The sequence below is a fragment of the Oncorhynchus gorbuscha genome, linkage group LG03 (genome assembly GCF_021184085.1).
Source record: "Oncorhynchus gorbuscha isolate QuinsamMale2020 ecotype Even-year linkage group LG03, OgorEven_v1.0, whole genome shotgun sequence".
NCBI lineage: Eukaryota > Metazoa > Chordata > Actinopteri > Salmoniformes > Salmonidae > Oncorhynchus > Oncorhynchus gorbuscha.
The window spans coordinates 48,849,312-48,863,250 of NC_060175.1; the positions used below are offsets into that span (position 1 = coordinate 48,849,312).

The 13,939-nt window shown below is 41.4% G+C and overlaps 1 protein-coding gene across 8 annotated transcripts; it reads left to right on the forward strand.

Moving 5' to 3' along the window:
• The first annotated feature begins 845 nt into the window (after positions 1-845).
• On the forward strand, positions 846-13,543 carry LOC124031488. Of its 8 annotated transcripts, none has more exons than XM_046342758.1 (17): positions 846-1,061; positions 2,184-2,889; positions 3,446-3,589; positions 3,888-4,026; positions 4,149-4,471; positions 5,544-5,626; positions 5,800-5,849; positions 6,047-6,187; positions 6,271-6,324; positions 6,541-6,561; positions 9,909-10,007; positions 10,294-10,458; positions 10,658-10,867; positions 10,992-11,063; positions 11,377-11,463; positions 11,620-11,796; positions 12,019-13,543. In XM_046342758.1, exons 2-17 carry the CDS (start codon positions 2,414-2,416, stop codon positions 12,493-12,495), a joined length of 2,718 nt encoding a protein of 905 aa, XP_046198714.1. In that variant the 5' UTR covers positions 846-1,061; positions 2,184-2,413; the 3' UTR covers positions 12,496-13,543. The 8 variants fall into 8 exon arrangements, with proteins under 8 accessions (XP_046198714.1, XP_046198718.1, XP_046198719.1 ...); XM_046342762.1 differs by having other exon boundaries at positions 10,679-10,867; XM_046342759.1 differs by lacking the exon at positions 846-1,061 and adding an exon at positions 1,066-1,151.
• Positions 13,544-13,939: the final 396 nt, after the last annotated feature.

Consider the following 13,939-nt stretch of genomic DNA (forward strand, 5'->3'; position numbering starts at 1 on the left):
AAGCAGGCATTTCACGTGAGCGAGAAAGGACACGTCTAAACGGTATCATTGGGACGTCCCAACTCTGACGTCACCCCACTGAAGTTCGGTTCAGTGAAGCGAGAGGTTTTACTCCGCCCAAAATCTGGCACGAAAATAAGTCCACGAAGTTAAGAATTTTTTGTCAGAGTGTCGAATTTGGTCAAAAATACATTGAATTACTACTTTTTTAGGTGAGGCTTATTTGATTGAATAGATGTTTTGTAATGGCTAGGTTGTTAAGAGTGGATGTACGTGGCATTTCGGCAACTTTGAAAAAAAACAACTTTATTTTGGAGTTATGCCTGTTGTCATGGAGACAGAGGACTGAGTCATCATGGACATTAGCATGGACAATTGCCATTGAGGGTTCCACCATTTCAAAGTAGTCAACGAAGTGGCTATTCCTATGATTTTCAAGAAATCAGCTAATGGAGAAGAAAATTGACTATTTTAAAATGGAGTCTCTGGCACTGCCCATTCTGTAAAAGATGCTATAATGTCACAGATACAAAGATGAGTCCTTTATTCAATTCACGTGGATTTATTGGCATGGGAAACATGTTTACATTGCCAAAACAAGTGAAATGGATCAACAAAAGTGACATGATCAAAAAGTGAGCAGTAAATATTAAACTCACGCAATTTTCAAAAGAATAAAGATATTTCAAATGTCATGTCTATATATAGTGTTAATAGTTGTTAATAAAGTGTTAATAAAATAATTACATATCTATCTCTACGGCATGTTGGTCACAAGTATTTATTTGCCCTCTTATTGGCTAGAATGGTCCCACCTGATTTCACCTTCTCCCGCCTGCCTTCCATCTTTGAGGACAGGAATTTCCATTGTTGTAGCGGTCACGCGAATGTCTTGTCAATGTAATATACACTGTCTAAGGTTAAGGTACATTTGGGGTAAACTAACGTTGCAGTAGAAATAGTAAGGGGTAGAGGGTAGGGACGACCCAAGCATCCATCTTTGCGTTTAATTTGTGTTTCCTGTTATGTTGCATGTAATTTCCGGTTCTTAACCGTCGATGGTAAGTTTTCGATATTAGATGCTGTTTTGAAAATATTTATGCTGTTTTGTTTTGGAGCTGCGTCCATTTTTCACATGTATGTTTCTCCTCGTAAGTGGTGGGTGTGCTCGTTAGCTCTGTCCAATAAACAGTCAACGGCGTTTTTGCTAGCTAATGTGGCTAACTGATCTAGCTATACTTCCGCTTACACTGATTATATGAATAGGTAACGTTATCTATCTAACGTTAGCCCTATTATGTTTCATATATTTGTCTGTGGCATCTCGGTAGCTGTTTCGCGGTTTTGGTTTCAATATGTGATTGTGTTTGAAATGACTTTCGTTTTTTTGCCATGGTGGTCGTGAATTGTCGTTTGCTTGTTAACGTTAGCTGCTATGTTAACAAGCTAGTTATCTAGCTAACGTTAGTTAACAATCAAAAGGCGACGAAGTATGGTAGTATTAGCTAGCTAACGTTAACTAGCTTATCTGTATGATGCTACTATGTCCACTTATGTCGTTCTTACCAAATACCTGTTAACGCCGTCACTAAAATAATCAGTACATAGAGTAGAGGAGCATTAGCTAACTGTTACAATGTTAGAGTTATTGATTATCGTTGGTTTGATTATTGTAGCTAACGTTACAGTAGATAGGAATTGACATGTCTGAATATATTTGACATTGTGGAGGATGCAATGTCTTGAATGATGCTCCATCTCGTTTCAAGTGTAAAAAAAAGTAGAAACAATAATATGGCAAATACTGTCAAATAATAATAATAATAAAATAAAAAAAACTTGACAACAAAATGAAGTTGTTGTATAACTACTAAAAGCAATACAACTAATAAAAACTACTAATACAACTAAGTACCTATTATTTTCATATATACGTGATGTTTCTAATTGTTAACTAAACTTACCTACTTTCAACTACCGGACAGCTGACTGTCAAGTTAGAAATATATTATGAGTAGCAGTCTCTGGCAATAGCAGACTGGTTTGAATAGGCTGAAACTTATTGAACAGCTCAGCTGACTGTATTGGGATGGTGTTATGATGTGGATGCATTGATTCAGGGTATACCCATGTGAAATTCTGCTTCCAGCCAATGCTGTTATTTCTCAACTTTATCCTTTCAGGTCCTATACATCAATGGGAAGACTGAAGGTTTTGAGAAGCCCTGCGGGGATGCAAGCACATATACAGAGAAGCAAAGTTTATGCTTGAGTTACTCTAGGACCCCACTGGATGTGAGCACTCCTGTATTGTTATGCAAGGTCTTGGATGTGTGAACCTTGGAAGTTGTTGTTCAAGAACATTTTGGAGAACATTTAGACCTGTGGCTTCATGAGTGTATAGAGCCACAGAAATGAATGAAGGACTGGTGGATAACCGAGGTTCCGGGAGAGGGCCAGGGGAGGAAGACATGGAGATAAACGGAGAGGTACTAAAACCTACAAATGATCTACTTATAGAAAGGGAGGAGAGGACTGAGGTTGGGGACAATGGGCTGGAGAGGACCTCTCAGGTCCTATTGCCACTGGAGGCCCTGGCTCCCTCGGACAGCCTTGACATTCAGGACCATGCCACCTCTGTTCCTGTGATAACAGGCCATGGGCAGACAGAGAAGATCCCAGGGGGAGTTGCTGAGGAACAACCTGTAGACTGGTTTGAGCCCCTGGAAGATGACAATTATGAAGATGACACACAGGGTTGGAACGTGGGCCTTGCGATGGGGGAGCGACGCGTGAATGGAAAAGGGGATGCCGAAGAGGAGAGTGTTGCAGGGAGCGAAAGGAGCGGTAGCGTGGCAGGCCTTGAGAAGAAAATCAACAGCAACAACCTGTATGTTGACTGAGATGTGACACTTGATTTGACTAGCTTTGGCTGCTGTTGTATCAATGTTATTAAAACATGTCAGGGTTTGTAGGGCCCATAAATCAATACAGAAGTTGGCTAATTTACTCCCCAACATAAAAGTACCCAACTTTTTTAAAGAAGGATTTATCTGGGGCAGTGAATTGGGGCAGTTGAGTGTTTTTTGTTTGTTTTTGTCATGAATCTTGTCCTGGAGTTAAGCTGGCGCAGCCACAAAGTCATCCAATCAAATTTTAACATTAAATTAAGACTTAAAGCACAGCTTTATTTTCATATTTTTTGCAATATAGACAATTTTGTCTTTGCAGCTGGCCTATCAAGCAGAAATCGCTCAGTTATGCCTCCAGGGCAAGATTCATCACAATTAACGTCAACTTGCTGTAATGGGCCCCAAATGTTCTTTCTTGTAGCAAATATGTAGACAGTCAAACTATATAGACTAGCCAGTCGATATGCTCTGCTGTTATGTTTTATGCTCTTATGCTGATATACTTTGCTGACATGTGTTTTTATTTTATGCCAGGTTTTCTGTTTATAGACGGAAGAAAAGAGTAACAGTTGAAGAGGGCTGGGAGGACTGGCCGGCACTTGGAAAGGGGTGGAAGCGCAAAGCGGTTGTTCGTCGTTCAGGTTCTAGTGTTGGCCAGAGTGACGTTTATTACATGAGGTAAAAACATTCTGGCAAAACTCATTTTTAGACCATGGGCCAGTCTAGATTTTTAACCATTGGTATTGTCTCATGACATGAGGTTCATTGTTATTTACGAGAGCTCACTTGCTGTACCTGTTTGAATAAGCCGTTGGTTTGAAATAAAAACGCGGTAAAACCAATTTCTTAATAATACAGAGGCCCACAGCGCATTAATTTCATTGTCAGTATTATATGCTTTAAGGTAACTTTTTATAAATCATTGATGCCACTAATGGATCACACTATCTTTATTCCCTTCTCTGTGAACCTGAAGTCCGAGTAATGAGCGTGTGAGAAGTAGGGTTGAGCTTTCCAAAGTCCTAGCAGATACTCTGGACATGACAATGTTTGATTACAAAGCAGGGGTGTTCAGGGGTGCTGGACAACCCAAGCCCTTGCGTGCGAGAAAGACGGTAATAATAAAATAAAAAGCTCCCAGTATATACTTGAAATTATACCTTTTCTTTCACTTCACTAATTTGAATGTATTTTATAACAACTACCATCTTGTCTATTCCAACCCATGGTCTGTTAGAACATACAGAAGGATCCTCCTCCCTTAGTGGACTGTGGATTTTCCTCAGAGTCCAGCTTGAAGGACAGAGGGGACCGGGCAGACAGTCCTGACTCCCATCACAGACTGACCCCTCTGAGTCGCAGCTCTATGGGCACGCCAAGCAAAGATCTCCAACATACCACTCCCCCAAGACCGAACTCGTCTCTCGCAAAGATTAGTTCAGCTTCTGTCGCTCATGATGTGGAAGATGTGAAGCAAAATGCAACTAAACTGCCCTTGAGCCCTGCATCATCCCTTTCAGTCTCCATCAATGGGAAGGCTGGTTCAGAGCCCTTCTTTGGGTGAGTCAAATGCTTCTATGTTATCCTATAATTTTATCTCTAAGAATTTAAGTTTACAAATTCCTCATACATAATCATGGTTTAGGCTATATATAAACTGAACAAAAATATAAACGCAACATGTAACGTGTTGGTCCCATGTTTCATGAGCTGAAACCAGACATTTTTCCTTAAGCACAAAAAGCTTCTTTCAAAGTTTGTGCGCAAATTTGTTTATATCCCAGTTAGTGAGCATTTCTTCTTCGGCTAAGATAATCCATTCACCTGACAGGTGTTGTATATCAAGAAGCTGATTAAACATCATGATGCACAAGGGACAATGAAAGGCCACTCTAAAATGTGTAGTTTTGTCTCGCAATACAATGCTACAGATGTCTCAAGTTTTGAGGTAGTGTGAAATTGGCATGTGGACTGCAGAAATGTCCACCAGAGCTGTTGCCAGAGAATTGAATGTTAATTTCTCTACCTGAAGCCGCCTCCAACGTCATTTTAGAGAATTTGGCAGTACGTCCAACTAGCCTCAAGACCACATGAAACCACGCCAGCCTAGGACCTCCACATCTGGTTTCTTCACCTGCAGGATCATCTGAGACCAGCCACCCGGACAGCTGATGAAACTGAGGAGTGTTTCTGTGTGTAAAAAAAGCACCTTTGGGGAAAAATCATTCTGATTGGCTGCCCCCCCCCCATGGCCCCTGAGGCCCATCCATGGCTGTGCCCCTGCCCAGTCATGTGAAATCTATAGATTAGGAACTAATGAATTTATTTAAATTGACAGATTTACTGTATCTCAGTAAAATCATTGAAATTGTTGCATGTTGCGTTTATATTTTTGTTCAGTACATATTTGTTAATTTGCCTATATTTGCCCTATTATACGCATGTGTGAATTGGAAATGTTTTTTTTGCATGTCTGCTTGAGTATTTCCCCTGAGATACAGCTTTCTTAAATGTAAAATAAGCAAAGAATACATGGGAGTGATTGAAGGGGTTGATGTTAATATCTTGAGGATGATTGTGATATTATGCACTTGGTACCTTAGGTAACTTGCTTCGATACTCTTTATTTCAGCATCTGTGCCATTTGTGGTAATTCATATACAGGCTTAGAGTATGAAAGGCAGATGAAGAGTCCCTGTTGCACCATATGCAGGGGTATGTCAACTCTTTAGTGTCAATTAAAGGAAAAAACATTTTACAAATTTGTTTTAAAGAGGAATAGAATTTACATATTTATTAGTTTAAAAACATTGTAAATGTGCCTGTTTTTACTGTTTTATGAAGTATACGTTTAATATTGTATTAACAGTATCCCTTTTTGCTTTTAGCCAACAATCCAACTATAGCCAAGATTCAACTTCATCAAAGATTCAGAAAGGTAAACGGGTGTTCCTCAAATAACGAGTCTACTACTCCCATTTCTGTTTTTAACATGTGTGCATGCTCCTCGACTTCCCGTTTTGTATGTTTGACTCTTTAATTATTTCAGTTTTACGTAGTTAAACAAGGATTTATCAACATAGGTCTACATGGATAGGAATACTCTAACTCCAGAATTATTGTTGTCTGTTTTAGTGGATTCCTTGTGGTCACTGTAGGGCTTGCCTTACCACAGAAGATTGTGGTAGTTGTGCCAACTGCAAAAAAACACTGAACCCTGACACCAGAAAACTTGTCCGCTGTCGGAAACGCAAATGCAAATGTCCTATCCTCAAGGTACAGACTGACCAAAGAACAGACAGAGATGGAAGAAATCCAAGTGGTGATTTAGTTTGATTGTTTATGTATGTGTATTTCAGTATAAACCCGATGGTCCCCAAATGTTGGATCCCTATCCCATGACGAATTTTCAGGTAATTTTCTAGAACCCCATTACCTAGGATATCTTAGTTTGCATGTATATGACAACTGCAGAAGGCTATTGTCTATTAATATCTATTATGCTTACTCAATATAGAGCAGTATGTCCCACAAGTCCACATATGAACTTTGGCAGTGAATTTGGAATATTCTCTTCACCTCTCCATGAAAAGCTCCCATAACTGAATGTAAAAGCATTTGTTTTGCAGATTGACAGCAGAGAATTGCAGGTAACAATACCCAGCCCTCTCTAATAATACTCATCTAATCCTTAGTAATCATTTAATATGCAAAGGAAACTATGAATGTAATTTAATAATAATGGGGCTTTTTTTCGCGTTGTTTGTAACTTATATTGTACATAATGTTGCTGCTACCGTCTCATGACCGAAAATAGCTTCTTTAATGAGTCCGACGTGAAGGATATACTGCTTCCACAAGACCAGGCCCAAATCCCCGTCATTCGCGTGAAGACGGAAATACAGGGAGCCGAGGATGGAATGCCATGCTAGAATTCATCGGCGAGTGGGTAAACCGCCTCTACCATCCGTTCTATTGGCAAACGTGCAATAATTGGAAAGTTAACTGGATGATCTATGATCGAGACTATCCTACCAACGGGACATTAACTTCTTATGGCTGAGATCCCGTTGAACAGGATCGACTTGACAATAGCCAGTGGAAGTGCAGGGCGCCAAATTCAAACAACAGAAATCTCATAATTAAAATTCCTCAAACATACAATTATTATACACCATTTTAAAGATAAACTTGTTGTTAATTCCACCACAGTGTCCGATTTCAAAAAGGCTTTACGACGAAAGCATAGCATGTGATTGTTAGGTCAGCACCTAGTCACAGAAAAACACAGCCATTTTTCCAGCCAAAGACAGGAGTTACAAAAAGCAGAAATGGAGAGAAAATTACTGACTGAGCTCATGGCCTTTTGCCAGACACCTTAGTCAAACAGCTCTTATTCTCTCCCCCTTCACAGTAGAAGCCTGAAACAATTATTTACGACTATTTACGACCACAAACTGATGCTGGCACTATTACCGCACTCTATGAGATGCATCAGGCCATAAGTAAACAAGAAAATGCTGCACTCCTAGTGGCCGGGGACTTTAATGTAGGCAAACTTAAATCTGTTTTACCTAATTTCTACCAGCATGTTACATGTACAACCAGAGGGAAACTCAAGACCACCTGTACTCCACACACAGAGACACATACAAAGCTCTCCCTCGCCCTCCATTTGGCAAATCTGACCATAATTCTATCCTCCTGATTCCTACTTACAAGCAAAAACTAAAGCAGGAAGTTCCAGTGACTCGCTTCATACGGATGTGGTGAGATGACACGGATGCTAGGCTACAGGACTGTTTTGCTAGCACAGATATGTTCCGGGATTCATTCAATAGTATTGAGGAGTATATCACCGCAGTCAGCGGCTTCATCAATAAGTGCATCGACGGCGTCGTCCGCACAGTGACCGTACGTACATATCCCAACCAGAAGCCATGGATTACAGACATCTGCACTGAGCAAAAGGCTAGAGCTGCTGCTTTCAAGGAGCAGGACACTAATCCAGACTCTTATAAGAAATCCCGCTATGCCCTCACAAACCATCAAACGGGCATTGCTTCAATACAGGACAAAGATTGAATCCTACTACACCAGCTCTGACGCTCGTCGGATGTGGCAGGGCTCGCAAACTATTATGGACTACAAAGGGAAACCCAGCTGTGAGCTGCCCAGTGACGCAAGCCTACCAGACGAGCTAAATGCCTTCTATGCTTGCTTCGAGGCAAGCAAGACTGAAGCATGCATGAGAGAACCAGCTCTTCTGGATGACTGTGATCACGCTCTCCGTAGTCGATGTGAGCAAGACCTTTAAACAGGTCAACATTCACAAGGCCGCGGGTCCAGACAGATTACCAGGATGTGAACTCAGAGCATTGCGCGGGACCCCCTGCCAAGTGTCTTCACTGACACTTTCAACCTCTCCCTGACCGAGTCTGTAATACCTACATCTTTCAAGCAGACCACCATCGTCCCGGTTGGTTCCCAAGAGAGCGAAGGTAACCTGCCTAAATGACTACTGCCCCGTAGCACTCACGTTGGTAGCCATGAAGTGCATTGAAAGGCTGGTCATGGCTCACATCAACACCATCATCCCGGAAACACTAGACCCACTTCAATTCGCATACCGAATACATCTAGATGCACTATTGTAAAGTGACTGTTCCACTCGATGTCATAAGGTGAATGCACCAATTTGTAAGTCGCTCTGGATAAGAGTGTCTGCTAAATGACTTAAATGTAATGTAATGTAATGTAAATACCGCCCCAACAGATTTGCAATCTCAATTGCACTCCACATTGCCCTCTCCCACCTGGACAAAAGGAACACCTATGTGAGAATGCTGTTTATTGACTACAGCTCAGCGTTCAACACCATAGTGCCCACAAAGCGCAGGACTAAGCAAATGACCCTCGGACTAACCACCTCCCTCTGCAACTGGATTCTGTACTTCCTGACGGGCTGCCCCTAGGTGGTAAGGGTAGGCAACAACGCATCTGCCACACTGATCCTCAACACTGGGGCCCCTCATGGGTGTGTGCTTAGTCCCCTCCTGTACTCCCTGTTCACCCACGTCTGCGTGGCCAAGCACAACTCCAACACCATCATTACGTTTGCTGACACCACAGTGGTAGGCCTGATCACTGACAACTATGAGACCGCCAATAGGAAGGAAGTCAGAGACCTGGCAGGTGTAGTGCCAGGACAACAACCTCTCCCTCAATGTGACAACAACCTCTTCCTCAATTTTGTGGTATCCAGTTAGAAGTTAGTCTTGTCTCATCGCTGCAACTTCCATACGGACTTGGGAGTGGCAAACGTTGAGAGCTGTGCATCTTCCGATACACAACCCAACCAAGACACACTGCTTCTTGACACAATACCCACTTAACCCGGAAGCCAGCCGCACCAATGTGTTGGAGGAAACACTGTACACCTGGCGACCGTGTCAGCATGCACTGCGCCCAGCACGCCACAGGGGTCGATAGTGCGCAATGGGACTAGAACATACCTGCCGGCCAAACCCTCCCCTAACCCGGACGACGCTCGGTCAATTGTGAGCCCCCCATGGGTTTCCCATTCGCTGCCGGCTGTGACAGAGCCTGGACTCGCACCCAGAATCTCTAGTGGCACAGCTACCCTTTTGTTTTTACTCTGCTGCTACTCGCTGTTTATTATCTATGCATTGTCACTTTAACCCTACCTACATAGTCAAATTAATTCGACTAACCTGTAACCCCGCACATTGACTCGGTACTGGCACCCCCTGTATATAGCCTTGTTATTTTTACTTTTTGTTTTATTTTGAATTTTATTTAAGAAAGTATTTACTAACTCTATTTCTTTAACTGTATTGTTGGTTAAGGGCTTGTATGTAAGCATTTCACAGTAAGATCTACACCTGTTGTATTTGGCACATGTGACAAATAAAATCAGATTTGGTATTGAATACAGAGGAAAGGGCAGAATAGATAAATCTCATTATTCCCACAGAACTCCACTTCTCAATACAGTGACCCTGAGGACTTCTCTGTGAATGTCGATATAGAAGATGACGATGAAGAGTTTGATGGTGATGATGCTGACTATGAGGTGTGCTCTGCTTCAAGATATCTTACCCCACTTCTATCGAGGAGTGCCCTCTGCTGGCCAATTACAACCTCCCACATTAAAACCCTGCTCTTCCTAGTGAGGTCTCCATCTGAATTTGGTCACAGTTTGGGCCAACAAGCTACCTTATATCGGTCCACTGAATATCTAGACAGTGACATGTACTTGTTTGATTTTTAATTGAATTTTTTTACATTTAACGATAGTAGTACAAATAATGATTTGTATTTTTTTTTTAAAACATTTTAATTATCATTCTGGCTTTCAGGCTTGGGTGAGGAAACGTAAGCGGCGCTCCTGTGGGAAGTGTGAAGCCTGTAATAGTAGGACAGACTGTGGCACTTGTGATTTCTGCATAGACAAACCCAAGTTTGGAGGCAGCAATAAGAAGAGACAGAAGTGCCGTCTACGGCAGTGCCAGAGACAGGCCATGGTAAGGGTTGATTACTCACCTATGTTGAAATAATTGTCAAGTTGTATGAGCATTTTGAGGGTGACAATATATTTTGAATGTACCGTTTGAATTGGCCCTTGTTTGGAATTAAGCAATGGCCGTACTCATTGTTATGCCATGAATGGACTCCTAACAACGCTTTCAATGGTGCTCTTATGTGTATGTATGTGTTTGACAGAGACACTTGTTGCCCTTTCAGTTGGGCCAGACTGATTTTGGGTCCCAAGAGGGGTGGGTGCAGCTTGGCAGGCCTAGGCCTCACTTTACATACAGTCGCAAGACAACCTCAAAGAAAAGAAAAACACCGCATCTGCAAGTGGACATGGAGTTCACTGATGATGACGACGAGCCACTGCAGCAAGAAGAGGATTATCGCTACATGGAAACAGTGAGTACTGCTATGTGGAGATGGCACAATGGGGAAAGGCAATGTTTATTGTTGTCGCATTGTCTTGAGTACAGGATTCCATTCAAATACTGATATGTGCATTAATTGTGTCTTATTGTTGTAGGCACATTGGCGCCCTATGCTTCCCAGCAAACGCCGGGATGAGAATTTCAGAAACCACATACCGACAGTCCAGGTTGGAATCAATTTGGATTCAAACTTAAAGAGAACATCGACTCAAACCTATCTTTTGATCTTTTTTTTCATTTTTTTTTTCATTAGTCCACTGTTAATCCCAAAAATGTTTTGCATGTCAGCAGTCAGGTTTTCAAGATCTAGAAGTGTCACTGGCCACATCATGATGGTGCAAAATGCAATGGTTTTTCCCTTTTTAAGATTCTGTTTAGGTTTACTTTTGTGGCATTTGCCTTTTGGCATTTTATATTGGTTAAAAATGCTCTTATCTTACAAATGCACAATATTTTCAACAGATGTTTCATATTTTACAGGCTCACAAAGAGACTGTGGAAATTGTCAAAAATAATTCACTTCTGGAGCATGTCCCAGATATCCTCAACCTTATAAGTTCTCCAGCAGTGAGTCACCCTTCTCTACCTTATTGAAATTCTCTTAAGCATGTAATGTTTTACAGTATAATAAAATCCCATGACTCGTGTGCTCTTCAGTCTTTACCTTTTTTAATATTTAGACTGGAGTATGGTGTAATGGTGTATTTCTTTCTTATTGCCCAGTATTGCACACTGTTCAAACCGGCAGACCCCGCGGTGAAATATGTTGGACCCCCAGTTGAGAATACATCCTCAGCAGCTCCGGACAGACAGAGTGGAATGAATGGAGGAAGGCCAAGTGTGGACATGGATGTAGAAACGCCGTCTGTGGAGCCAGAAGTGGAGGAGGTCACACCTATGGTAAGTGACCACTTCCTGCTTTGGTGCATAAGTACACTTTACAACATTGTAACTGATATTTAAGGCCAATAATTACCTTTCCATTTCAAACTACAAGACGTTAGGGATTACAATGGATTGCTTGGATCTTAAAATATTATATAGGAGATGCATGTGAAAGTAAGTCTGTAACTCGGAATTGATTCCAACTGTATTTTGTTACCCCTATTATGTTCTGTTTAGATCACTCAGATCTTCAGTCTTGCTGACAGTGCAGCAACAAGTGGGATCGACCAAGAACATGAGCTGTTAAAGCTACTGAAGTCCATTCACAGCTCTGCACTCCCCACACTCTGGTTTGCCATAATGGTGGAGGGCCCGACACTACAGCTACTGCAGTGCTCTAAGCTCTCCCACATGGTGGACACAACCGTGCAGATTGACCCGAGTTTCTACTATCAGATCTGTGTACAGGGCCAGCCGCTGCTCCTCACCCACCCGCTGTATGAAGCTCACCCATCCTGCTTGACATCTGTGCCCCAGGTGGCGAACCTGCTCCTGGATCTGGAGAAGTACAACGTGTGCCAGGGGGTCCCGACCAAGGAACAGCCATTCAGCCAGGCTCCAATTATCATTGAGCGGGCATCAACCTGTGACTTTCTGGTACTTAAAGAAACCGAGCACTGTGTGAGGTGTAAGGCCTTATCCTGCAGCTATTAAGGCCAGACACCACACCGTAATAGAGATTCCCCCCCTTAATCATATCACAATCAACTTTCTACAGTTGAATGTAGGCACAAATAATATTTTTTTGTATTACAATTTCAGATTTAAAAAAAAATTGAAATATATAAACTAGGTGACATCTCAATTAAATATTTGCATATCCCACACACAAAAAAAGTCTGGACACTGGATTAAGTCAGCCTAAATATTTTTGGTTTCATATTGTTAAGACACTCCATGACCGGACTTACTCAGTGCATTGTGGACAAATACTTGAAAAATATTTTTAATCTGTAAAATACTAAAGACATGAAAGTAAGATGCATTTTGGCACATTAAAAAACAAACATATTTAGGCAAGTATGAGAATATATCTATTTGCTTCTGAAGCTGGGGGTATTAGTTGGCATGTGGGAAGAGTCTTGACTTTTCGGAATTGGCAGTTCGACAAGTACACTGAATTTAGACTAACAAACACCTATTTAGACCCAATCACCATCTCTTCAAAGTAAATTACTACATATAGTTCAGTTTTTTTACATTTTCTATGAAATGGGCTTGTAAATTGTGTAATCCAATGTAGTGGGCTTTGAAATTATGGATGTTTGTCCATTTTAAAGTGGTTAAAATTAATGACATTTTGATGACTGTAGTATGATAAACTAATGAAAATATGCACTATCAAGATTGTCATTTTTGTTTACTTTTTGAAAATACTAATGTTAATGGACCAAAATACCAACAAATCTAAAAATTGATAGGTAGATGCTGTGATGTCATTTCAGCCTGTGGTGCCTGGCCTTAAAAACATTTGGTGCCGCAGGGTTAAGAGTCACCAGCACTTAGCAGTGTCACAGTACAGAGCATCACAGCTCTGCCCTTAAACAACATTTCAAGTCTGCTGGCAATGGACAACCAGGACTGTAGTATTTTACGCTTTTACCACTAGGCTTTGCAATTATATTTAAGACATTGAGGAAAGTGTTTTTTTTATAGCCCATTTTGTTAGTCTGTCTTACAAATAAATGTACAAATCATGAGGGTTTAAAGCCTGCTTTTTTCCAATACGTGTTCAGGTTGATTGGAGAACTAGTACAACATACAGATATAGCTTTCAGCTGCTCTCTGACATCCAATGTGAGCCGTGGGTCCTGTTTATTTTTCTTCTGTTTAGTGCTCAAGGTGGTAGGTTGGTGTGTCCACATTTCCTTGTGTAGATAAACCACTGATTATCTTGGGAAAGTAAGAAACCTTCAAGTTATTGACCATTAGCACATGAGTATTGTTTGATTAGATCATTGATTTGAAAATCAATATGTGAAACCAATGCCCTAAATGAAGACCAACATGGATGGGATTCACAGGAGGCTGCAGAGGGGAGGACGGTGCATAATAATGGCCGGAATGGAGCAAATGGAATGGCATCAAAAACCTGTAT

Coding starts and splice junctions, on each gene's coding strand:
- LOC124031488 (XM_046342758.1), top strand. CDS start 2,414: ATGAATGAAGGACTGGTGGATAACCGAGGTTCCGGGAGAGGGCCAGGG. Junction 5,850..6,046: donor TTCATCAAAGATTCAGAAAG/GTAAACGGGTGT, acceptor TGTCTGTTTTAG/TGGATTCCTTGTGGTCACTG. Junction 11,064..11,376: donor ACCACATACCGACAGTCCAG/GTTGGAATCAAT, acceptor CATATTTTACAG/GCTCACAAAGAGACTGTGGA.